This window comes from Colias eurytheme, chromosome 30 (genome assembly GCF_061535395.1).
Source record: "Colias eurytheme isolate Ceu_HAF_F1 chromosome 30, ilColEury1 Martin Lab GWU primary, whole genome shotgun sequence".
NCBI classification, from domain to species: domain Eukaryota; kingdom Metazoa; phylum Arthropoda; class Insecta; order Lepidoptera; family Pieridae; genus Colias; species Colias eurytheme.
In genome coordinates this window covers 192,001-218,681 of record NC_143009.1, presented here as the reverse complement: position 1 = coordinate 218,681, position 26,681 = coordinate 192,001, and the positions used below count along the sequence as shown (strand labels likewise).

Genomic DNA, 26,681 nt, shown 5'->3' with positions numbered 1-26,681 from the left:
TTCTGGGCAAAACCCCGTTGAACGGTGTTAAGCCTCTTTTGGACCCCCATCTTTTCCGTAGTGGGTGCCCACGCTGCTGATGCATACAAGATAGTCGGTTCTATAGCTGCGATATATATAGTCTTAACTACTTGGGGGTTAAGCCCCCAATTTACTCTAGCTGCTCTTGCTAATAGCTTATAACGGGCGATTGCCTTTTTGCAAACGCTCCCGACGTTTCGGTCAATGTCAGGCCGCCATCAATAGTAAGGCCCAGTATCTTAATACTTTCGAAATATTGGATGTCCACACTCCCCATTACAAGTCGTGGCATGTCAAATTTTAATTTTCGTGTCGAGAGCAGGGCACATGTCTGGTGTGGTGCGAATTTTTGTTTATTTCTGACACCCCATTCGTCAATTTTCCTCAATGTGCAGTTTGTCTTCGTCTCTACTTCTAAAGCAGTATCTCCATCAAACACTAGCACAATGTCGTCGGCAAAAGCCTGACAAAACACATCCATCTCCTCTAACATCCACAGCAGAGGACCCACAGGAGCGGCCCACCTATGGAACCCTGCACGCACCCCTTGTTGGTCTCTCTACTCACTTCACACCCGCAGGTATGCGGGGGACAAGAGGTGTGAAAGTTAGGTAACTTTCACACCTCTTCCACTCAGGTATCTGCTGATCACCCGCCTTACGTTCCCCGGACACCCAACTTCGGCCAACCGCACCTTTATGAAATACCACAACAGAAATCTTCTTCTCCTCCCTCTTATTTCTGATGTGGCCCACCAGTATATAGAGGGCGTCCTCGGTGCTCCTCTGTGGCATGAAGCCATACTGATGGGGGCTTATAATTGTGGGCAACAGGTAGAACCTGAGTCGGACGACCAGCATCTAATGAAGATGAAGATGAAGGTTTCGATGTGGTCTATTCTGATGCCTGCCTCGTTTATCTATCAAACTTTCATCTCTTTTAATTTTTCTAAGGCCGTGTAAATCATTTGCTCAGTAATAGAAAGTGTTTATACCTTGCATAATACCTTACATACCAATACCTTGCATACTTGCACTCCATAATGAATGTATCTGGAAATCGATTTCTTAATAAAACCCCGAATAAGCCTGTACTAGCACTTACTTAAATAATGTAGAAAACTATTTACCTGAATAATATCGTAACAATGTTTACTGTCGAAGCATATTGATATTATTTTTCGTAAAGATCTAAAACCATATTATTCGTTTAAAATACATTTTAATGTTATTTTATGGAATATACGCGTAATTTTTCATATCTTCGTAAATAAAGATAGAAAAATTCTGAAAAAAATTTACATGGTGTATTTTAACTTCTAGATGCCGAAAAACGCATAACATGAAAAACCCCGTAATAGGTCATTACCGGATTATTCGCGGGGGGCGTCGATACTAGCTTGGCACGTAGCTTCGCTTGTACCAGGATATTATGTAGACCATCTATTTTTGAATAAAATTACAGCAAAATCGGTTCAGTAGTTCGCATGATAGAGCAAAACATATAGATTTGATATAGATTAGACGTCAATCGGTTGATAACCCACGGAGTGATTGAGTAATGTAAAAAACAAACAGTTGAATTAATGACCTCCAGCCTCCTTCGGTTAAGTATGTATAAGAAAAAAAATCGGAAATAGGTACGAGTAAAACCATGTGACATAGCTAATATATCTATTAATAAATATAGATAGGTAACGGTGTTTATAATAGCTAAATAAATAAAAAAAATAAAGAACAGTTACATTTTTATAATATGTAGGTGACTTATTTGATTGATGTAGTGGTCAAACTTTTGAATAGATTTCATGGCAAAATTTTAATTAAATACTAGCGGTCCGCCCCGGCTTCGCCCGTGGTACATATGAAAAATAGATGTTGGCTGATTCTCAGACTTACCCGATATGCACAGAAAATTTCATGAGAATCGGTCCACCCGTTTCGGAGGAGTATGCAGACTAACATTGTGACACGAGAATTTTATATATAAGACTAGCGGTCCGCCCCGGCTTCGCCCGTGGTACATATGAAAAATAGATGTTGGCTGATTCTCAGACTTACCCGATATGCACAGAAAATTTCATGAGAATCGGTCCACCCGTTTCGGAGGAGTATGCAGACTAACATTGTGACACGAGAATTTTATATATAAGACTAGCGGTCCGCCCCGGCTTCGCCCGTGGTACATATGAAAAATAGATGTTGGCTGATTCTCAGACTTACCCGATATGCACAGAAAATTTCATGAGAATCGGTCCACCCGTTTCGGAGGAGTATGCAGACTAACATTGTGACACGAGAATTTTATATATAAGACTAGCGGTCCGCCCCGGCTTCGCCCGTGGTACATATGAAAAATAGATGTTGGCCGATTCTCAGACTTACCCGATATGCACAGAAAATTTCATGAGAATCGGTCCACCCGTTTCGGAGGTATGCAGACTAACATTGTGACACGAGAATTTTATATATAAGATTTTGCGAAGAATTAACTAGTTAACTGCATTATATTAGAAACTAGCTTTCCGCCCGCGGCTTCACCCGCATTGTTTCCGTTCCCGTGGGATTTCCGGGATAAAACCTATCCTATGTCCCGGGGTAAAAAGTAGCCTATGTCCTTTCTCGGGTATCAAAATAACTCTATGCCAAATTTCATGCAAATTGGTTCAGTAGTTAAGGCGTGATTGAGTAACAGACAGACAGACAGAGTTACTTTCGCATTTATAATATTAGTATGGATTATTGCGCAGTAGGTAAGTAACTATTGTTAGTAAGGAAGTAATATCTCCATCATTTTTATATTTCTTTTCCAAACATAACACACATGATTACATTTTCTATGCAAGTCAATTTAATGGTACGGGAGCCAGGTGCAAATTTGGTTAATTATTTCCTCTCAAGAGATAATTCGTCAGACGCCTCAGAGTATAGTATTATAAAGCCTCGTGAACGTCAGCTGGCGCTCGGTTGGGGGGGTGAGCGGTTGTAGCCTCCCACGCACGTAGGAAAAAAAATACATTCATTCATTCATTTCCTCTCAGCTAAAAATTTGTCAAATTGTAGCTAACCCTATGTGTAAATCCATCTCAACGAAAAAAAACATGAAAGTTAAATTTAAAGAAAAATTTATTTTCCGTGATTTCCTCTCAAACAAAAATTTACCTGATGATAGCTTATATGTAACTGTGGATAAATATATAGGTCAGCTGGATGTATCTTGGTGGAAAAACCGTCAGCTGATACGGGAGGCTACAACCGCTCTTCCCCCCAACCGAGCTCCAGCTGACGTTCACGAGGCTTCATAATACTATACTTTGATGCATTTTACTAATTACCGCTTGAGAGGAACTTGGTCATAAAATCTGTTCCTGGCTCCCGTACCATAACTCCTAGCACATAGCATCCTATTACAATGTTCAAACAGAAACAAACAAACATTTACACTTATTATAACATATATATGAGAAATCGTAAAAATTGCTATTTACTGAACAACTTCACAAGTTCGTGTGAAATGGTAATGATTATGATGTTTAGAAAATCTTATTTTGATAATATTACACTTTTAAAGAAGCCTTGATCTGGTAGATTATATTATTATAGGTAACTAGCTTTCCACCCGCGTTTTTAAAGAAAAACCCGCATAATTCCGGTTCCCATGGGATTTCCGGGATAAAATCTATCCTACGTGTTAATCCCACTTACCCTCCATATGTGTGCTAAATTTCATTATAATCGATTCAGTAGTATTTGCGTGAAAGAGTTACATACATACACATACATCCATCGTCAGTCACAGACTTTGGCATCACTACATAGTATAAAACAAATTCGCTTTTTCTGTCCCTATGTCCCTATGTATGCTTAAATCTTTAAAACTACGCAACGGATTTTGATGCGGTTTTTAATAGATGGAGTGATTCAAGAGGAAGGTTTTAGTATAATATAATTTATTAGGTTTTAGACAAAGCGGGCGAAGCCACGGGCGGAAAGCTAGTTAATAATATCAGTTATAGGATAGGATAGGATTTACAATAACAGTAGATCGATCCCAAACGTGTTTTAATGACTATTATTAGAGAATATTATTTACAAGTGGATAAAGAAAAAACCTTGGAGTCGCTATTGGTAAAGCGCAAACATTTTTTATATTATAATCGACCATATCCGAGTTTATACGTCTTGACGTCAATATAAATTACATATTTGGGTTTATTCCATTGTCCATCTATACTCTATATACTAATTTATACTTATATTATAAAACTGATGAGTTTGTTTGTATGTTTGAACGCAATAATCTCAGGAAATACCGTCTTGATTCGAAAAATTATTTCAGTGTTATATGTATAGCCCATTTATCGAGGAAGGCTATAGGCTATACATATATCATCACGCTAAGACCAACAGGAGCGGAGCACTGCGGGCAAAACCGCGGAGCACAGCAAACTCTATTATAAAAAACAAGATTTCATTGTTTATTTGTTTGATTTGGCTCTGAAACTACTGAACCGATTTAAAAAGTTCTACCATAAAGTTCTATTTTGTTCTGATAGGGTTATCTGCAGGCTATATTTTATGATGTTTTATTCCGGGTGGAGCGGCTAGTAAGATTATATTTAGGGAACTAATTTCAAGTAGGTTTTGATCATTTATTTGTATTCCTAATTAACGAAGAACATGGATAAACTTTAAAATAGTAACAACATGGTAACAACAGAGTTTCTAGCTGGTTCTTCTCTGTAAAAATGATTTTTTTTTGTAAATACATATTACATTACTAGCCCGCGGCTTCGCCCGCGATTTCAAAGAAAAACCCGCATATTTCCCGAACATCACACATCCCTTGGGATTTTGCGGGATAAAACCTATCTTATGTTTTAATCCAAGTTGCCATCCAAGTTCTATATCATCTATATGTGTGCTAGATTGCATTGTAATCGCGGGTTCAGTAGTATTTGCGTGAAAGAGTAAGAAACATACACACATACACATACATCCATCCTCACAAATTTTCGCATTTATAATATTACTAGCTGCCCGCCCCGGCTTCGCCCGTGGTACCTATATGTTTAAACTATCCTATCTCTCAAGTTGGATCGAACTGCACATGGTGTGCGAATTTTATTATAATCGGTTAAGTGGTTTAGGAGTCCATTGAGGACAAACATTGTGACTCGAGATTTATATATATATTAAGATTTATTTAAACGATTTAAACGCGCTTATTGAATAAATAGATGTTTGAGGTAACAATATCAAAAGCCTAATCTAGGTCGTTTTATGTAACTTAGTCTTAACTTAAGTTATCAGTTAAGACGTGAGAGATATATGTATTCAACACATGTCACACATGCCTACGTGATCTTACTTTCACAATGCTTAAGCAATACGTTTTAAATTATTTAGTAGTGTGTACTGGCTTTATCGTTGTTTTGTATCAATAGAACAAAAGTTATAAACAAAAAAAAATTTTTTTTCCTCGTGAAACTTCTTTATCGGGGTTGGAAAAAAATTTAGTGTAACATTTTTTCGTTACGCGTGACATTTTTCCGTTACGCGCCATCTTTTTCTTATCCCTACCACGCGTGATTCGACGTATTTCTGTAAAGTTACATAATTATAGTAAATTATTTTTTAAAAATAAGGTCATAAAGAAGTTTCACTTCTTACGTGTGTACACTAGTACACGCACACATTTTTTTTGTTTTTTACGCGATCGAAGTCACAATCCTAAACTAATATAAACTAAAATACATATAATAAATCTTTATATATAAAAATGAATCGCAAAATGTGTTGGTAAGCGCATAACTCGAGAACGGCTGAACCGATTTCGATAATTCTTTTTTTATTATATTTCTTGAAGTGCGAGGATGGTTTTTATGTAGAGAAAACGTAAATATGTACCACGGGCGAAGCCGGGGCGGACTGCTAGTCTTATATATAAAAATGAATCGCAAAATGTGTTGGTAAGCGCATAACTCGAGAACGGCTGAACCGACTTCGATAATTCTTTTTTTATTATATTCCTTGAAGAACGAGGATGGTTCTTATGTAGAGAAAACGTAAACATGTACCACGGGCGAAGCCGGGGCGGACCGCTAGTATATAATAAATGGGTTATCTCTTCTAAATATATAAAAATTCAAAGCTCGTAAGAACCATATTATAATTCAGATCAAGCCTTGTGATTTGTTTTTCCAGACGGCTTGTTATTTCAAAAATAACAATAGGCAATAAAAATAAATAATACACTATCTGTAAGCGCCATCTACCGGTATTTAAGACAAACTTAGACTAACTAAATAGGTGACTTCTAAAGAAGAAGGTTCTCAAATCGACTGTATTTTTTGTTTTAGAATTTTGCACTGGGTAAACCGATTTTGATGATTCTTTTTTATTTGAAAGCTCGTGTATGTTTTTTATATCTAGCGATTGTAAGCTTATATTAAGTGGAAGATTTTCCTCGATTAATCATCTAATAATATCTATCCTAATGCTTAAAATTGTTCTGTTCGCGGTTTAACAAAAACAATACCTAGTTTTAAAAAAAAATATTAAATGCTATTAATTTTTGAATGATGTCTTTTATGTTTGTTTAAAAAGTGTCAATTAAGTCGAATATAACAACCCACATGCTAAAGAGCCAAACATAATAGAAGAAAAACATTCCCCTCCTTCTGTTAAAGTCGGTTAAACGTCTAGATAAATCCTTGCACGAGATTTATTAGTAAACATGTCGAGGTAACAACGGAACCTTTGAATAATCGGAATTATCAATTATATTTTAGGGTTCCGTAAATGTAATTTGTTTGTAGGAATTATAAATAAAAAAAACACGTGTGGCACTCAGGGACTGCCGCGGTAAAGCTATTGCATAGCATGCCTTCAAGCCACACCTCCGTGTCCGTCGGAGTGGGGAGCGTGAGGTTTTTTCGTTACGAAATTTCTCGATTCAGTCCCCGCGTTCAGGGCCCGCGATAGAAGCTATGCAATAGCTTAATACTAAGTTATATTACACATGTAGAGTCAAATGAAGGAAACCTGAAGTAACTAGACTACTTATAGACCTATAAAAAAGTTTTTTGTTCATAATATTAAGTAAAACACATTAAAATGAATAATTTACACAAAATATATCGAAAATATGACGCTATATTTATTAAACTTAGCTATAATAATCATTTGCAAATCTTCCTTCAAATAGTATCCATAATATGTATTATTAATTATCTGTGCCATATTCAACTATTTTATTTATTACTAGCGGTCCGCCCCGGCTTCGCCCGTGGTACATATTTACGTTTTCTCTACATAAAAACCATCCTCGTACTTCAAGGAATATATTAAAAAAAGAATTATCGAAATCGGTTCAGCCGTTCTCGAGTTATGCGCTTACCAACACATTTTGCGATTCATTTTTATATATATTTATTATTAATACAAACACTATGTATATTATTGTGTTCATATTATGTACTAGATTTCCGCCCGCGGCTTCGCCCGCGTTTGCAAAGGAAAACCCGCATAGTTCCCGTTCCCGTGGGATTTCCGGGACAAAAACTATCCTATGTGTTAATCCAAGTTACCCTCTATATGTGTGCTAAATTTCATTGTAATCGGTTCAGTAGTTTTTACGTGAAAGAGTAACAAACATCCATACATCCATACATCCTTACAAACTGTCGCCTTTATAATATGTATTAGATTAGATATAAATAAAATATTATATTTCAATATCCGACTCGCGCTTGACCGCCTTTTTTTCAACTAACGACCATAAACACTATGGAATATAAATTATACTTAAATGGTACGCGGAAAGCTAAAAGAATCTTGCAAAACAGTTTATAAAGGGATACATAATTAAATAATACGCTTTTTTACATATCTATAATAATAAAAGAGTTTGTTTGTTAAACGTGATCTCAGGAACTGTGGGTCCGATTTGAATAGATAGAGCATTATCAGATCATTTGTTGGGCCAACGCCGGCCAACGCTCTCGATTGTGAAGAGGGAATATTTGTGGGAAAAACCAATCTACGGCCGCCATCTTGTAAATATGGGTGTGACATACGCATTGTACATATGTTTTTTACTGTTTTTCATTCAATGAACTATTAATAAAACTGTTTAGCACCTGTTGCTACAATGTTGGCAGTTGGCACCTTCATAAAACTTAGATACATATTATTAATGTACTATGTAATTAATGACACATTATTCTTAAAATAAATTAACAATTAATTTATGAGTTTTGATAATTGTTGTTAAAATTCCATTTCGTCTAATAATATAGTGTGAGTTGTGACTAGCTGTGCTGTGCCCCGCGTTTTTACCCGCTTTGCTACGCTCCTATTGGTCTTTAGCGTATATTATATAGCCTACTAGCGATCCGCCCCGGCTTCGCCCGTGGTACATATTTCGCAATAAAAGGTAGCCTATGTTCTTCCTCAGGGTCTAAAGATTATCTGTGCCAAATTTCAGCAAAATCGGTTCAGTACTTAGTTTATGCGTGAAAACCATACATACATACACACATACAAACCTTTCCTCTTTATAATATTAGTATAGATAGCCTTCCTCGATAATAATTAATGACCTATCTATAACAGTGAAACAATTTTTTAAATCGGACCCGTGGTTCTTGAGCTTAGCACGTGCAAATTTATATTATATTATAAAATATAATATATAAATATAAATAAAGAAATAATGATTTCCTCAATTAGTTGTACAACTTTGATTATAATAAACCATTTATGATAATTTTTTTATCTATACTAATAATATTATAAAGAGGAACGGTTTGTATGTATGTATGTATGGTTTTCACTTTTCACGCATAAACTACTGGACCGATTTTGATAAAATTTGGCACAGTTAAGAGTCGTTTTTCTTGGAAATATTTTATCTCATAAGAGTATATAATATATATAATATTCTTATATATAAAAATGAATCGCAAAATGTGTTGGTAAGCGCATAACTCGAGAACGGCTGAACCGATTTCGATAATTCTTTTTTTATTATATTTCTTGAAGTACGAGGATGGTTCTTATGTAGTGAAAACGTAAACATGTACCACGGGCGAAGCCGGGGCGGACCGCTAGTATTATAACGATTTAACGATAACGATTTGATATTATATACAATATGTTTAGTCATACCACAGACTAATAATAATATACTACGGTCATACTGTTTATATTATACTATTTTGTCCCGCGGCTTCGCCTGCTTTATCTACAACTTAATAAAATATATTTTTAAACCTTCCTCAAGCATTACTCTATCTATTTAAAAAACCACATCAAAATCCGTTAGTTTTAAAGATTTAAGCATACGGACGGACAGACAGCGACAGTGACTTTGTTTTATGCTATGTAGTGATAAAACTAAATAAATCTATTAACAATTATTATAACTAGCGGCCGACCTGGCTTTGCCCGTGGTACATGTTTACGTTTTCTCTCCATAAGAACCAGCCTCGTACTTTAAGGAATATTATAAAAAAATAAATAACAAAATTGGCTCTGCCGTTCGTGAGTTTTGCGCTTACCAACACATTTAGTGATTCATTCACAGGATTCATTTTATTGTACATCACTACATAGTATAAAACAAAGTCGCTTTCTCTGTCCCTATGTCCCTTTGCTTAAATCTCTCAAACTACGCAACGGATTTTGAAGCGGTTTGTAATAGATAGAGTGATTCACGAGGAAGGTTTTAGTATATAATTTATTAGGTTTTAGACAAAGCGGGCGAAGCCGCGGGCGGTAAGCTAGTAGATAATAATACATAGGTACACAGATAGGTTTATCCAATTATAATGAACTAGATTTCCGCCCGCGGCTTCGCCCGCGTTTTCAAATGAAAACCCGCATAGTTCCCGTTCCCGTGGGATTTCCGGGATAAAACCTATCCTATGTGTTAATCCAAGTTACCCTCTATATGTGTGCTAAATTTCATTGTAATCGGTTCAGTAGTTTTTACGTGAAAGAGTAACAAACATCCATACATCCATACATCCATACAAACTTTCGCCTTTATAATAGTATTAAGATTAAGAAGATTAACGACTCAGATCTTAATCTAAATGTAACTAACTACATATGTAATAAATACCACATCTTAACCTCTTATTATAAGTATTTATTTAAAAAGATATTATCAAAGAGACATACTTCAACAATTATTAAATACAGTTTCGTAGTTGGACCTTTGTTTCGTTTAAATGTAAAAAAAGATTATTATCTGTATTAAAATTGTATTTTTCATTTTGAGTTCATTTCCCACGACTTACAGATTTAATTCTATTACAATTGTAATAAAGGATTGAATTTTTTTTGCTTACTTATCGTTGAACGAATAAATTGTTATTTTAACCAGTACCTATCCATACTAATATTATAAATGCGAAAGTAACTCTGTCTGTCTGTCTGTTACTCGATCACGCCTTAACTACTGAACCAATTTGCATGAAATTTGGTATAGAGATATTTTGATACCCGAGAAAGGACATAGGATAGTTTTATCCCGGAAATCCTACGGGAACGGGTTTTTCTTTGAAAACGCGGGCGAAGCCGCGGGCGGAAAGCTAGTATTGTATATTTTTCATCCCAGGCCAAGCCAGAATATACGGGGTGTCCCACTACTGGTATACTAAGCGCGAAGAGACTTGTAGTTTTGCATACACTGATCACGTAAAAAAGACACAACAAAATTACGCCAAAAATTTTTTGCTTAATTTTTTCTTAAAATTCATGTTTTCTTCTCTAGCTTCGCACAGCCGGCATAAAACACTTCGCTAATGTGAGCATTTTGTGTATGAAAACATAATCTTAAACGATAGCTCACGTGCGGGCGGCAAAGTTGGGCGGGTTGCTTGTTAGGGCTTTACCCACAGAGTTTTAAGAATTCATCTATTTGAAAAAAAATGCATCTGGAATTTTATAAATATATTTTAAGTACTCAGCATATGCAAAACTATAACCTCCATTGAGCTTAGAATACCAACGGTGGGACACTCTGTATATTTAAAAACCAGATGAAGCCTTAATGAGTACCTAAGTAATTTCTAAACGACTGAACCGATTTCAATGTAACTTTTTCTCACTGATAAATGAAAAAAAAAAAATTTGAAATTTCGCTTGTTTTTTCATATAGTTACTTATATTTATTTAATTTGTTTTCAGGTCTTGTCCAGGCATCAAGAAGCTGTATCTTTTAGCTAGACCGAAAAAGAACAAAGATCCTATAAAACGATTGCAGGAACAATTTGATGATGTGGTGAGTTACTTTTTTTAATTTTTCGTAATAAATTGTATGAATCTTATATACAAAAATGAATCGCAAAATGTGTTAGTAAGCGCATAACTCGAGAACGGCTAAACCGATTTCGATAATTCTTTTTTTATTATATTCCTGGAAGTACGAGGATGGTTTTTATGTAGAGAAATGTACCACGGGCGAAGCCGGGGCGGACCGCTAGTTACCGATGAAAATAAATAATTATAGCAGATTAAAATTTTAAAATATATGTTATGTACTTACTACTAAGCTGAAAAATATGTAAAAATTCTTATATTATGTATAATAGGTACATTATAAACATAACATTTTATGTTTAAAACGTTGCATTTATAGATCTTCAATAAAAATTTGATCAGCGCCATCTAGTATTGAGTTAATTAAACATAATACTTAACAATAATATGTATTTATTATTTTCATTTATTTCTTTTCAATCATTTTATGACCACTATTACACTAAAACAGCGACATAATACATAATATATTTTGATAAATTATTTTTTTAATACGTAGGTATTAAACCTTCTTACATTTTCTTTCCTACCAGGTTGCCTGGCAGAGATTGCTATGTAGCAATAAGGCAGCCTATTGTGCAAAATATTTGTACCTTATTAGATTGTACTAGATTTCATTACATTGTTTTGTACAATAATGTATTAAAAATAAATAAATTTAAACTTTTTCAGCTCTACGACAAACTGCGCAAAATCCAACCAGACTTTATCGACAAAATCCAAGTCGTGGAAGGTGAAATCAGCCAGACAAACCTGGGCATCAGTGAACAGGACAGACAAATGATTACTGATGAGGTATGTGTATAATAAACATTGAAATTATGTTTTGATCGTCAGGTGGATTTATCGCAGGCAAATTGTATAATTTTGCCGGTTACAAACGCTCGGCATTTTGTAATATGCTGAGGATTTACTTTTTTGACACGTCCACAAAAAGATGGTTGCGTGCCGACGGATCCCCGTCTTGCGGGGCTCCTATTTCTGATTACGAATTCTCGACATCTTAATCTTAATACTATTATAAAGGCGAAAGTTTGTATGGATGTTTGTTACTCTTTCACGTAAAAACTACTGAACCGATTACAATGAAATTTAGCACACATATAGAGGGTAACTTGGATTAACACATAGGATAGCTTTTATCTCGTAAATCCCACGGGAACGGGAACTATGCGGGTTTTCCTTTGCAAACGCGGGCGAAGCCGCGGGCGGAAATCTAGTATATTAAAAAATGCTGACCGTTTGTAAACAGCAAAATAATAATAGTTACAATTTACCTGCGACAGATAAGTATAAAATAAAGTTTTGTCATCACTTACGGCCCTCTAGCCCACCTGTAGCCCTCTTTTTAAAACTTAATTAATCATAATAATAAACCTTTCTCGAGAACCACTCTATTTATAAAAAAAAATAACACCCGTTGCGTGTTTAAAAAAAACAAGCATACCCACCTACAAATGCTACAAATAAAAAGTCTATTTGCGCTATCTTCAGACTGCCCCTATCTACCTATGCTTAGATCTACAAAACTACGCAACGGATTGAGATGACTTTTTTCTAATAGATAGAGTGATTCAAGAGGAAGGTATAAATAAATATATTGCGATAAAATCCGTAACAGTTCAATTTCTCTCGTGAAATTAAATAACTTTATAATTTTTTAACACCAAGTTAAAAACATAATATTTTTGTATAAAAATTTCAGGTGGAATTCATTTTCCACGGTGCGGCTACAGTCCGCTTCGACGAGGCTCTCAAAACAGCTGTGTCTATCAATGTTCGAGGCTCCCGGGAGATGCTGGCGCTCGCCAGATCGTGTTCCAAGTTACGAGCTTATGTGCATATATCTACTGCTTATAGGTATGTATTTATACTCTCTTATTAATAACTCAGGCCCCGGAATCACAGACACAATAGAAAATGTATTGTGTCGTGGACCGATCGGGCCGTTCGGGGCTCAATCGGTTAAATGCGAAAATGTTGTTGGTATTTTATCAAGTCGCTATGGAGTTATGTTATTGTATCATGATATTGTAGAATTAAATGCAATGTAAGTATGAATATTTGAAAATTGTTTAAGAAAATTAATAAAAAAATTATAATAGGGGAATGGGGATACAATATTGTAAACATTGAAATGATGTTTTATAGGGAATAAGATGTTTTGTAACTTCATAGATAGCGTAAGTCTAATTTGCCCATAATACCGCTCACGAATTAGCAGAAAAAGCTCACGAATTAAAAAAAAATTAAATAATCAATTTATCGAGAAAAACCGTAGGCTATATCATAACATCACAATTCACATTACTAATAGAAGCGAACTGCAATGAATAATGTTGAAAATCATTCCTAACCTTAAAATTAAATTATGATTTTGTATTCTTTACCTGTATAATATTACATTTTTAACAAGTCTAAATAATACATTATGGGAATTAATGTAAACAATTAATGTATTTTTAATATTTTATTACAGTAATTGCACACAAAATGAGATTGAAGAGAGGTTCTACGACAGTCCGCTAGATGGCGATAAGTTGATTGACCTTGTTGAAAATATGGACGAAAATATCATCAAAAACATCACTCCAGGGTATGTATTTACAATATAATATCTTTATTAAAATCATCAAATATTTACACAATTTAAATGACTAAATTGTTAGAAATGAAATTTCCTTGCCAATAAATTTATTCTTTAAAAACACATAACTACGTATTACATATATGCATACGCACGCATACAAACATGAATCTTTTAAGAAAACATATGCACGTGAGTAGAAAGACGGAATTCCGTTTTTCTACTCATGTGACATAAGTTTGTGAATTATAAAAAAAATATGGTGACAGTAGATATAACATTACTAGCGCCACCTGTTGATAATAACGAATAAAAGTAATTACCACAAGTTGTATACGTAGTATATTACTAGCTTTCCGCCCGCGGCTTCGCCCGCGTTTTCAAAGAAAAACCCGTTCCCGTAGGATTTCCGGGATAAAACCTATCCTATGTCCTTTCTCGGGTATCAAAATATCTCTACACCAAATTTCATGCAAATTGGTTCAGTAGTTTAGGCGTGATTGAGTAACAGACAGACAGACAGAGTTACTTTCGCATTTATAATATTATAGTATGGATTATTATTAGCCTGTGCCACAAGTACATCAAAACTCTATAATTCATAAAAATAATATATTAACTAATAATAATAATAAATTAATCCCTACTAATATATTACTGACATGAAATTTAGCACACATAATATAGAGAGTAACTTGGATTAACACATAGGATAGATTTTATCCGGAAATCCCGCGGGAGTAGGAACTAGGCGGGTTTTTCTTTGAAAACGCGGGCGAAGCCGCGGGTGGAAAGCTAGTTAATTATAATTTCCAACAGCCATACTAATTTCTTACAGCTCTACCGATATAAAATATTATAAGTTAAACTATTAATTAATATTCTCTATTGTTTATATTTATCTGATTTTAACAGGTTACTAGGTGACTACCCAAACACATACGCTTATACAAAAGCAGTGGCAGAAGACATCGTCAGGAAGCACTCTACAGGTTTACCTGTAGTATTATTCAGACCATCTATCGGTATGTATTATTATATTCATATTGTTCTGCCTTATTGCCCCTTTTTACAATTTTTTCGTTCCATTTGATCCTTCCTTGTGCATTAACAAAAGCGTAGAAAAATAAGCGGAGTTATCGAGCCGTTCTTGAGTTTTAAGCTTAACAACACATTTGATGATATTTTTTTTGTGTATAGATTAGATTTCCGCCCGCAGTTTCTCTCGCGTAGTCGAAGAAAATAAATAATTGTGGTCATAATTATGTCACATTCTTAATAAAGCGTCATCTAACGATAATAAAAATGCCATTGTTAGCATTAGATAGTTTATACCAGGGCCCCAAAATTAGTTTTTAAAATCCGGCCCTGGCATATGTTTGTATTCGAAATTCCAATTAGAATTTAAAAATTTACAGAACACTTTTGCTACACCGCTTTAGGGGCCCTGTTTTCGTTTCCTTGTACAGTCTTATAATTATATCCTGTTTACGTTAAAACAAAAGAAAAATAACAAAAAGTTTTATATTATGATTGTGTTTCGTTAACAGTTATAGCAACAGCCGAAGAGCCTGTGGCGGGATGGATTGACAATGTTTATGGACCAACTGGGGTGAGCTTTTAATCGTCAAATTGTTCTATCTTTTCATATATTAGATTTACTTCTGTTTTAAGGCATCATACACACGATTAAACTTTGTCAAGTAAAAAAAAAGACCAGAAAAGAATTTTTTGGTTTTTGTTATCACAATTTCACTTGGTTGCGTCGTAGATGTTACTGATTAGTGATAAGGCCGCCTACTGTGCTCTTTTTAGAATTTAATTTATATGTTTAATAATTTGCATGATGCGACGTTATGTGCCATGTATAAACAAAAATAGAATTAAGAAGTATAAGTTTTGTGTTTTTCTTTTTGAATGTTGGCAGAACAATGTTTTTTGAAGTAAAACTTCTTTAGGCACGTTGAAAGTACATTTTCGAGGTCGTGTTATTGTAATACAATCACGTTATGAGTATGGCGACGATTTTGGTATCTTTGAATTTTCCAAGAAGTTTCACTTCTGAGACGTATGCTCGGCACACCCGCACTTTTTCATCTTTATTGCATGTTTATTTTGGTGTCAATTATAAATGAACTAGCTTACTGCCCGCGGCATCGCCCGCTTTGTCTAAAACATAATAAATTATATACTAAAACCTTCCTCTTGAATCACTCTATCTATTAAAAAAACCGCATCAAAATCCGTTGCGTAGTTTTAAAGATTTAAGCATACAAAGGGACATAGGGACAGAGAAAGCGACTTTGTTTTATACTATGTAGTGATTTGATATTAAAAATCGTGTAGGTGGTGGTGGGCGCGGCGGTGGGGCTGCTCCGCGTGATCAACTGCGAGCTGCGCGCCGCCGCGGACCTGGTGCCCGGCGACATGGTGGTGCGCGCGTGTGTGGCGGCGGCGTGGCGCGCGGCGCGCGGGCGGGCGGGGGACAACAGCGAGCACGCGCCCGATGACGCGCCGCCGATTGTGTATAACTACGTGTCGTCGCCGCGCAACCCGCTCACGTGGCGTGAGTGGTTTTTTTTATATTAGAGTGGGTAAACAGGCTTTTGGAAAAGCTAGTCGTATAAATATAAAAAATATGAATCCCCATTTTCCTCCGTCACGGCATTACGCGTGAACAGCTGGACCGATTTCGATAATTTTTATGTTCGATGAGTTCGTTATTATCAGGGGAAAGATCTTATGAAAGAAAAAACTTAAGAAATTTGAGGTAAAAATAAAAATAAATGAGCAAGGGGTATTTAAACTTCACGTTATACGTCGAGTTAGTTTTAAGAATTCGTACTAAAATGGTTAAAAAATACGCGTATTCACACAATAAACGTTGTCTAGCAATACACTTTCACCCAACACATAAATAAACTCACAATATTGGTCTCAAAATGACAGCCAAACCATTCCACAGAACAATACATGAAACTGAACGAGATCCAGGGCCTCAAGGTGCCGCCGACGCAAGCCCTGTGGTGTTACTTACTGGTGCTGACGCAGACGGACCTGGCCTACGCGATATACTCCTTCTTCCTGCACTGGGTGCCCGCGTACATTATAGATGCGATCGCTGTTGTTATTGGCAAGAAACCTATGTGAGTATCCTTGTGTCATATAAAGTATAAAACGAAACAGAAAAAAGTACTAGTAAATAATATAATAAAGATAGTTTTGTTACGATTCAAAAATGCTCTACCGAATTTAAAAATACTGTTTCCATTATAATATACATTAATACAATATTGCTAATGTTATTTTCCCTGCACAGGTTAAAAAAAGCGTACAGAAAGATCGAGAAGTTCTCAGCAGTGATCAGCTACTTCTCGACCCGACAGTGGAAGTTCAGCAACCAGAACGTGCAGGATCTCTACGGGGAGATGTGCAAAGCTGACAGACACAATTTCAACTTTAACATGGCGGAATTAGACTGGGATTTGTACTTCCACAATCACGTGCGAGGCATTCGATTGTACCTCTTGAAGGATCCCTTGGACACCGTACCGCAGGGTTTGAGGAAACAGAATATGCTGAAAATGGCTAATTACCTTCTTATTGCTGTGCTAGGTTTCGTTTTTATACGAGTAATGTGGTGGATCACGAAGCTTGTTATAGGATTTTAGAGGCCCCGTTTTGGGGGCCCCGATATTTTTGTAATTACGATGTATGGATAGGAATTGTAAATGTATCTGTAAGTTAAACACAGTAATATTTATTACGGTTATTTGTAACTTGAATTGCTGCTAATGACAATTTATGGTAAACGGAAATTGAAGGTACGAATGTATGTTTAAAGATATTTATTTTACTGTATAGGACAGATTATTAATCATGTGTTTAGCAGGCATTAAAAACAAGTATATATTCAATTAATATATATTCTCAGTTACACATCTGCCTGTAGTAATTATACGGATACAATGTTTTAATTAATTAAAAAACACGTTTAAATTAGTATCTCGATAACATCCGGTCTCTTTAGTTTTTAAAATTCGGAGATGGCAATATAAATTATTGGATATTTAAAAATCAACTCTAATTTAATAGGAATAGGTGATAATATGCAATATTTAATAACCAGGAAGTAATTTGTGATTATATTTATACTAAATACTTAAATTAAGGCCGGTGTAGGCTCGGTCTATGAAGGTTGTGTAAAAGACTTAATATGTAGATTAACATTAGTTTTTTATGAGTTATTTGGACTTTGAAATACATACTTTATCATTATAATACATATCTAGGATCTGGTAGAGTAAATTTTTACGCGTTTTTTTGAGAGGAGACAAAACCAGCAAATAAAAAAATCATGAAAATTCAAATAATTATTTTACAAGTATAGTAGGCAACTTATACGACTTTTTATATTATGCTAATAAGTATGACGTCACATGCTAAGAACAACTTGTACAAATGTACACACATTTTTAGATATAGCTGATTCTATGCTCTATGGTGGTGTTATTATGTATCTAAGGGTGATAGTTCATCTCCAATATCTATAAATATAACCATAATAATATTATAGATCTGTCTGTGTGTTCGATTTCACGGCTGAACCACAGGAACGATTTGGATGAAATTTCTAATGTAAAAAAGACAAAAAGTTGAAATGTAGCTTATTTTTTTTCAATATGTTGTTTAAATTAGTACTTTAATTGTTTAGAAAATGAAAGAAAGCTGTTATCTTTTCGTTTATTATTTAACTTTCAATTGCAATATTTTTTGAACCGATGGTAACAATTTCAAACTCAAACATTTATTAATTCAATTAGACTCCTAGAAGCACTTTTGAATCGTCATTACCCAAGTTAACCATTTACAACTGGTTCGGAAAAGCAGTTTCAAATTAAATATTCTATTTATTCATGTAATGCATTTACATCAAACGAGCGAAAGGTCATTCTAACCCCACTATGTCAAATTATTTTAGTGTAAACAGGCGTAGAGAATAATTTCGTTGTTCTAGTGCGTTTAAAAATTCTATGCAATGTTCTTATACTGAACAACTCTGAATACGTTCCGTTTACACTAAAAGATCATGAAAAAATGCTCTTGCTCTATGTTTGTTTGACGTAAATGCAGCGTAAGAAGAAAGTCCAGGGCCGGATTGAAAATCAGTAGAGCCCCAATTTATAATAAATCTTTATTGTGATACTTTTGCTCAGTAATGTTTAAGGTGTTATTATTATGTTTAAATTAAGTATATTAATTGCCATTTAATTGTAATAAAGATGATTTATAATAATTTTGTGTTTTATTTTCACGCCTAAATCTACTATAGTCCATACTACTATTATAAATGCGAAAGTAACTCTGTCTGTCTGTCTGTTACTCAATCACGCCTAAACTACTGAACCAATTGTCATGAAATTTGGTATGGAGATATTTTGATACCCGAGAAAGGACATAGGCTACTTTTTATCCCGGGAAAATGACGCAATCCCGTTCCCGTGGGATTCCCGGAAATTCCATGGGAACGGGAGCTATGCGGGTTTATCTTTGACTGCGCAGGCGAAGCCGTGGGCGGAAACCTAGTTACCTATAACTCATCAAATATATACAATTATTTTTATGCTGTTTCACACGCTATTTACTCAAACATTTATTTTATCAACTAGATTTCACGAAGCGCTTTTGAAGTGTCAAAATACGAAAAAAAAATAATAATTTTCTTACGACCGGGTCAATTTCAATACTAGCTTTCGGTCCGCGGCTTTGTCCGCTGTACCTATTAACTTTACAAAATTATATACCTACTTAAAGCTTCCTCTTGTACGACTCTATCTATTGAAAATACATCAAAATTGTATGTAGTATAAAATATCTAAGCATACATAGGGACAGCGGGATGATGTATTTTATTTATGTACTTCATATTTTATCATATGAATTTATTTGTTTTAAGCACAGGTTTTTAAAACATACTCAAATATGATTATAAAAAAGAGCCACTCCACAAAGCACTCTTTCCGATCACAGCTTACAAATAAAAAAATCAACAAATGTCAAAAAAATGTACATGACATGACCATATACAAATATATTCTGATCATATTTATTTTTGATAATTTACATATAATTAAACCTGATTCCGATATTATAGTTTTAGATAAAGGTATGAATATATCTCCTTGTGGTATTGGTTTGGAGTTTTTTGTGGTTTTAAATGCAAAGGAAGATAATAATGTAGAATTGAATGGAGACCAATGTTTGGTAGATGATGATGGTGGAGTGCTGGATATTGTTGGCAGTTGCAATGGGTTCATTCCTAAAGGTAATCTATACTTATATTTTAAAGCTGAAGAGTTTGTTTGTTTGAAGGCACTAATCTTAGGAGCAACTGGTCCGATTTGAAAAATTATTTCGGTGTTGGATAGCCCATTTATCGAGGAAGGCTATAGGCTATATATCATCACGCTAAGACCAACAGGAGATGAGCAATACGGGTAAAACCGCAGGGCACAGCTAGTGTTCTTATAATGGCAGAAGTATGGTTATAAATCGATGCTTATGATAGGAATACGAAAGTCTGTCTGTCTATAGATATGTCACGCTTTTACAGAAAATTAGAAGATGAATTTCCCCGTTCGTAGATAAAACCGCGTAGCGCAGCTTCTAGTAAAAAAACATCATTCGTTGCTTCTCATAGTGAACACACACTGGCATTGCATTATATTTTTAAAGTTATTATAAGAGGAAATAAAAAGCAGCATTTGTACTATCATTATGCAAAATTTTCATTTTATCATTCAGGTCTGGTACTAGTGTAATAGTATTTCTTTTATTTAGCTTTTATAATGAACCAAGTTTCATACAAAATTCCCACTTCAAGGAGGAAATTTCAAAAAAAAATTATAGACATTTCATTTCTCTGAATATTATAAAATATTTTTTTATAGACTGTTAGTTGCTTTATAATCTTCGCCAACTCAACAAAATTATTATTTCAGGTACAAAAAGAACATTCTCTCTAATAGCTCCGATTATAAACCCGTATCAAAGACGAGGATATTGCTCGATCTACGTTGATTCTAAATCATCTCGTAAACAAACAAACAAGAGAGAAATAGTTAATATAAATTTTGATACAACAGTCAAACACACAGACCCTAATAATCCAAATCTTAAAGTCTGTAAAGAGATAGATGAAGACCCTTTAAACAATTGCGCACCAGTTGACTGTGATAGTTTTTATAATGGAAAAAGGTCTTACTATCATCCTAAATATAAACGATGCATAGCACAGCCTCAATGTATCTCAACAAAAGAAACTCCCGATGTTATTTATAATCCTAATTCTAACGAATGTATAGAAGAATCTATAACACAGGAAGATATAGATTTCATTAAAGAAATAGATGCAAAACCAAGGCTTGCCAAAGACGTTCTTATTTTACAAAATCTGCATAACAATTCGGATGTAGAATCTTATGTGAATCCAGACGAACTTAAAAGGAAAGCTAATAATAAAACCAAGACCCTAACAAAAGAGGAAATACCAGATGAGTATTACATTAAAGTACTAATGAAAGACTGCTTTGTGGGTCACAAAGCACCGTTGTTTATCCTAAGTCTAGTTATATCTATACAGTGTTGCCTGATTTGCGTCATGATGTACTGCTTGACAAAAACCTGTGGCTGTTTCAAAGACAAGAAATTGGTAAGAAAATTTTTTAACTACCACCAAGACGTGTCAGTCACGACACCACTTATAAATACTAGTAACATAGACACAGAGACCACAGACTATCAATTCTTCAGCGAATCATCAAAGGTTGATCAGAAAATCAAGTGCTACAAGGCCTGTCAGAAAGAGATAACCAAAAATGTAAGACCAAGTATGTCTGATGATATACTATCAAAATGTTTGAATAGACGAGATTGGGGTAAGCATACTAGATCTGATGTCATTCAGGAAGAAAAAGAAACTAACGATAAACAAAAAGTTATAGCCAATGATGATAAAACTGAAGTTAAAGTGATGTTCGAAGAGAAGGAAGCTAAAAATTCTACTAATTCAGAAGTAAATAAGAAGAAAACGTCCGATAAAAATGTTGAAGCGAACTGGTCATCTGAACGTGAACTTAAATGCCATAGTTACAATGTAGGTGACTCTAACATCACAGGCTTTATATCCAACCAGCCCAAAACTACACGATACATTACCGAACAACCCAGAAAAGGTACAATATCTTTGTCAACAGCGAAAGGCGCTCAGGCCTATTTCTCTAACGATTCCATAGACGACTTCCTATCCGAGCGAGGCATGATCTATTTAGCAGGAGAGAATGTGTCCAAATATACATTTACAGATTCTAGTGAATTGAAACCGTCTAGTTCGTCTGTATCGAGCAAAACGTCGAAGAATTTTGTGAAACATGTCCTGTCTTTGATACAAAAGAAGCCAAGAGGGCATTCGTCTGATCCAGGAGGTAAAAAAGATGCTTTAGATGTTGAGTTACTTCACATGTCGAAGGCTACGGTGTATTCGTCTAGTGATGATTCGGAATATAAGAAGAGATTTAGGAAACAGAAGGAGTCGAAAACATCGTTGTGATTTGGTGTAGGTGTAATAAAGTATTTTAATTTGTTGTGTTTGTTTTTATGTTTTCACTACATAGTATAAAACAAAATCGCTTTCTCTGTCCCTATATGTCCCTATGTGTATGTATGCTTAAATCTTTAAAACTAAGCAACGGATTTTAATATAGATAGAGTGATTCTTGAGGAAGGTTTTAGTATAGGTATAATTAGATAGTAATGAATCAAGGAAATAACCAATCAAACTGAAATTATTTTTAACTTGAAATTTACTCTCAATATTAGATAATACTTACTAGCTTTCCACGGCTTCGCTCGCATAGTGCCCGGGATAAAACCTATCATTAGTTAATCCAAGTTACCGTCTATATTTGAGCTACATTTCATTGTAATAGGTTCAGTAGTATTTGCGTGAAACGAACTCTACACAGGTTATTGTCTGAGATAAAAGAATCAAAGGTTAAAAGAAATAAAACACAAAATAAATTTAATAATTTATTTCCTGTCTAAGTGCATAAGAGGATCGTTTTCAGGGCAGATGCAGGGCGGGCAGAGTGTAGACGTTTCTTCCGTGGGCGGCGTCACATAGCGGGGTGGGGTCACCTGGAATATAATATAATTAACTAGATTTCCGCCCGTGGCTTCGCCCGCATTTTCAAAGGAAGACCCGCATAGTTCCCGTTCTCGTGGGATTTCCGGGATAAAACCTATCCTATGTTGTTAATCCAAGTTACCCCTTGTAATCGGTTCAGTAGATACTATTTGCGTGAAAGAGTAACAAACACATCCTCACAAACTTTCGCATTTATAATATTAGTAGAATCTTAATACTATTATAAAGGCGAAAGTCTGTATGGATGTTTGTTACTCGTTCACGTAAAAACTACTGAACCGATTACAATGAAATTTAGCACACATATAGAGGGTAACTTGGATTAACACATAGGATAGGTTTTATCCCAGAAATCCCACGGGAACGGGAACTAACGGTTTTTCCTTTGAAAACGCGGGCGAAGCCGCGGGCGGAAATCTAGTAGGATTATATGTATACCTACATATGGAAATCTGAAGCGTGAGCATGAAAAGTATCATCAAAGTATTCGTATCGTAATCGAGAGCACGACTACTACTAGCTTTAGGCGCGCGGCTTCGTCCGCGTTGTCTAAAACTTAACAAATTGTTATTGAAAAAACTATAACTACATACAGACTTTTCACTACATAGTATAAAACAAAGTCGCTTTTTCTCTCCCTATCTACGCTTAAATCTTTAAAACTACGTAACGGATTTTGATGCGTTTTTTTAATAGATAGATGTTACACATCAAAGAACATCCAAATCCGTTACGCAGTAGATTGTATTTCCCAAAATGAAAAACCAATACACAAATCACCTTAATTTTCGGAAAATGAATATTGCCTATAAGTTTGAATCTTGGTAGAGGGCCTCTGGTCAGACACATACACTGAAAAAATACATTTAGGAAAAAATACATATAAATATAATATAATAAATATATTGAATCAATAATATGAAGTTTCAAATTATTACTTTAAACTATTGTATCTTTGTTAAAAAACACTCAATATTTCACAAAAGCGGCTGACGTGAGTATTGTTCCCTCTCGAGATCCTGACAAACTAATTATGCCTCGTTGTAAAATTGCGCTTTTCTCTAAAAGTGGACCTATCATGCTTATAAAAATATTTAACCATGTTCCTAAATGCATAAGAAACCAAACATTGAATGTGTTTAAAAATAAGTTAAAGAAATGGCTGATCATTAATTGTTTTTAAAGCCAAAAAGAATTATTTGACCTTAAATGATAATTGTTAAATCGATTGTATAATATGCATGTGTAGTGTATTAGATTTAGTACCTATCTGTTTTACGCATATATTTGCATGCTTTATACAAAGCGAAACATGTTGAACAATTACCTCTTTACACCTCTCTGTACCATGTTTTTGGCAAATAAATGTTATTTTATTTTATTTTTTATTTTATTACTGTACTACGTCTTTTGTGAAAGCTCTTTAGAAGTAGGTCATTGTAAATACTTATGATTTTTCGAGTCATGAAACTGTAGAAATTATAAAATAATAACTTACTCCGGGCTGTAATAAAAATGTATTTAATAATATTAATAAAAAAAACTTCGTAATAGTTAAATGCAAGTTAATTAAAAAAATATGTTACTGCATATAATAATACTAAACATAACTTAATAGCTAAAGAACCCACTAAGATATATTATATTTTGATATAATCTATGTTTTCTTTTATATATTTACTAGCGGTCCGCCCCGGCTTCGCCCGTGGTACATATTTACGTTTTCTCTACATAAAAACCATCCTCGTACTTCAAGGAATATAATAAAAAAAGAATTATCGAAATCGGTTCAGCCGTTCTCGAGTTATGCGCTTACCAACACATTTTGCGATTCATTTTTATATATAAGATTTATTTAGTAGTAAGTACTTACTTTCTGAAATTTATTGAAATAAAAGGTCATTAATTGTTTTAACTTTTAATAAAATATACATTCACAATTCACAATAAAAAATATAAAACATAAGTAGTTAGGTAGTTAAAAAAAAAAATACTTACAGATCTTGGCTATAAATGTAGAGAAAACAAATTATTTGTATTTTTTTTTTAATATAAATTAATCATAAATTTTAAAAATATTTAGTTTTACTTACACGTGTCTAAAATTCAATTAAAATTGTTTGAAAAATAGTAAAAATGCTTTTTTATTATTTTATATTTTATTAATTAAAATTTTTTATTTATTTACTTACAAAATACTGGAATTTTGAATGGGTTTTGTTTATTATTAGGTAATTTATAATTATGTGCGAACAATTTTTTAAGTAGGTAACTACTTACTGTAATCTGTAATTTTTAAATTAATAATTAGGTTTTATTTTCACAAAGACATTCCAAACTAGTGGAAAATCGTAGGTACAAAACAAACACAAAGTATGTGCATTACTTCTTTTAATTTAAAAAATAAAATTATAATAAAATACATACCCATTTCTGGATCAAAAAATAAATATATTTAATGCACAGTCTATATATTTTAATATACTTAATATTAAAAAAAAAAACATTTTTGAAGTTAAAGTATATATTTTTGATATGAAAAAACCACAGTGAAAAACAAATACAATAAGTTTTTACCTCAGTCTAAAACAGAGAAATATAATATATAAAAATAATTAGAATGTATTTTCATTTCATATGACAAAATTAAATATAAATTTTAATTAATTATTTATTTAAATCCTACTCACGTAGACTTGCTAAAATAAATAGATTCATTAATTCATCCAATCATAAAAAAATATTTAATGAAATATTATGTTTAATTTTAAACTATTTATGACCATACCAGTAACTGTAAAAGAAAGTATTTTTCTGTTATTGGATGCAGATTTTGAAATATTAATTTTAAAAAATGTTTGTCCACTTACACCGCCATTCTGTTAATGTAAAAAAACGTAAATTTTAATAGTTTGAAATTGATATTAATTTCAACAAAAAAATCTTTTGTTCATTACTTTTGAGATCGGTTAACATTGTTTTAAAATAATAATATATTGATTATTAAATAAATGTATCAGAATAAAATTATTTAATAATTTAATAATGGATTAAAAGACCTAGTACATACCGCCATCTGTTGAATTATTTGAGAAGCATTAATAAATATAAATCAAAATATTGTACTATTAAATAATACTATAATGTAAAATACTACATTATTAAAACTACGAAAAATAAATATTTAAATAGGTACTAAAAATAACCAACTTACTGTTATCTATAAAAGCAAATAATTTATATTTTAATCTTATAATTAGGGACTAGAAGACAGAATTATCTGATAATTGTGATGAAATAATAATGCTGAGATTTTATTTATTAATTGTTAAGCTATTACCAAAAACTAGGTACTCTATCAGTTCTTTAAATTGTTAAACGATTAAAAAGCTTTACTGAGTACTAACAGGCTGTAAACTCAAACTAAAACATTTATTTATTCAATTAGACTTCTTCGAGAAGCACTTTTGAATCGTCATTACATATTCTTAACATTTACCACTGATTCGGAAAGCAGTATCCATGGAGAAGAACC

The 26,681-nt window shown here is 33.7% G+C and overlaps 2 protein-coding genes across 2 annotated transcripts in view; both read left to right on the top strand.

Annotated features, from left to right (window-relative positions):
• The window catches only part of LOC149895639 (fatty acyl-CoA reductase wat-like), a 45,706-nt gene extending 27,788 nt beyond the window's left edge, over nucleotides 1-17,918 (top strand). Inside the window, exons 3-11 of the mRNA XM_090118481.1 lie at nucleotides 11,223-11,316; nucleotides 12,027-12,149; nucleotides 13,060-13,214; nucleotides 13,834-13,950; nucleotides 14,857-14,966; nucleotides 15,492-15,553; nucleotides 16,288-16,507; nucleotides 16,907-17,087; nucleotides 17,261-17,918. Coding sequence (XP_089974607.1) covers nucleotides 11,223-11,316; nucleotides 12,027-12,149; nucleotides 13,060-13,214; nucleotides 13,834-13,950; nucleotides 14,857-14,966; nucleotides 15,492-15,553; nucleotides 16,288-16,507; nucleotides 16,907-17,087; nucleotides 17,261-17,612 — 1,414 coding nt within the window. The 3' untranslated portion in view covers nucleotides 17,613-17,918. The remainder of the gene's footprint in view (nucleotides 1-11,222; nucleotides 11,317-12,026; nucleotides 12,150-13,059; nucleotides 13,215-13,833; nucleotides 13,951-14,856; nucleotides 14,967-15,491; nucleotides 15,554-16,287; nucleotides 16,508-16,906; nucleotides 17,088-17,260) is intronic.
• Nucleotides 17,919-20,016: 2,098 nt separating this feature from the next.
• Nucleotides 20,017-22,549, top strand: LOC149895638 (uncharacterized). The gene is made up of 2 exons (XM_090118555.1): nucleotides 20,017-20,266; nucleotides 20,943-22,549. The coding sequence occupies exons 1-2, from the start codon at nucleotides 20,017-20,019 to the stop codon at nucleotides 22,547-22,549; spliced, it is 1,857 nt and encodes a 618-aa protein (XP_089974681.1).
• The last annotated feature ends 4,132 nt before the right edge of the window (nucleotides 22,550-26,681 follow it).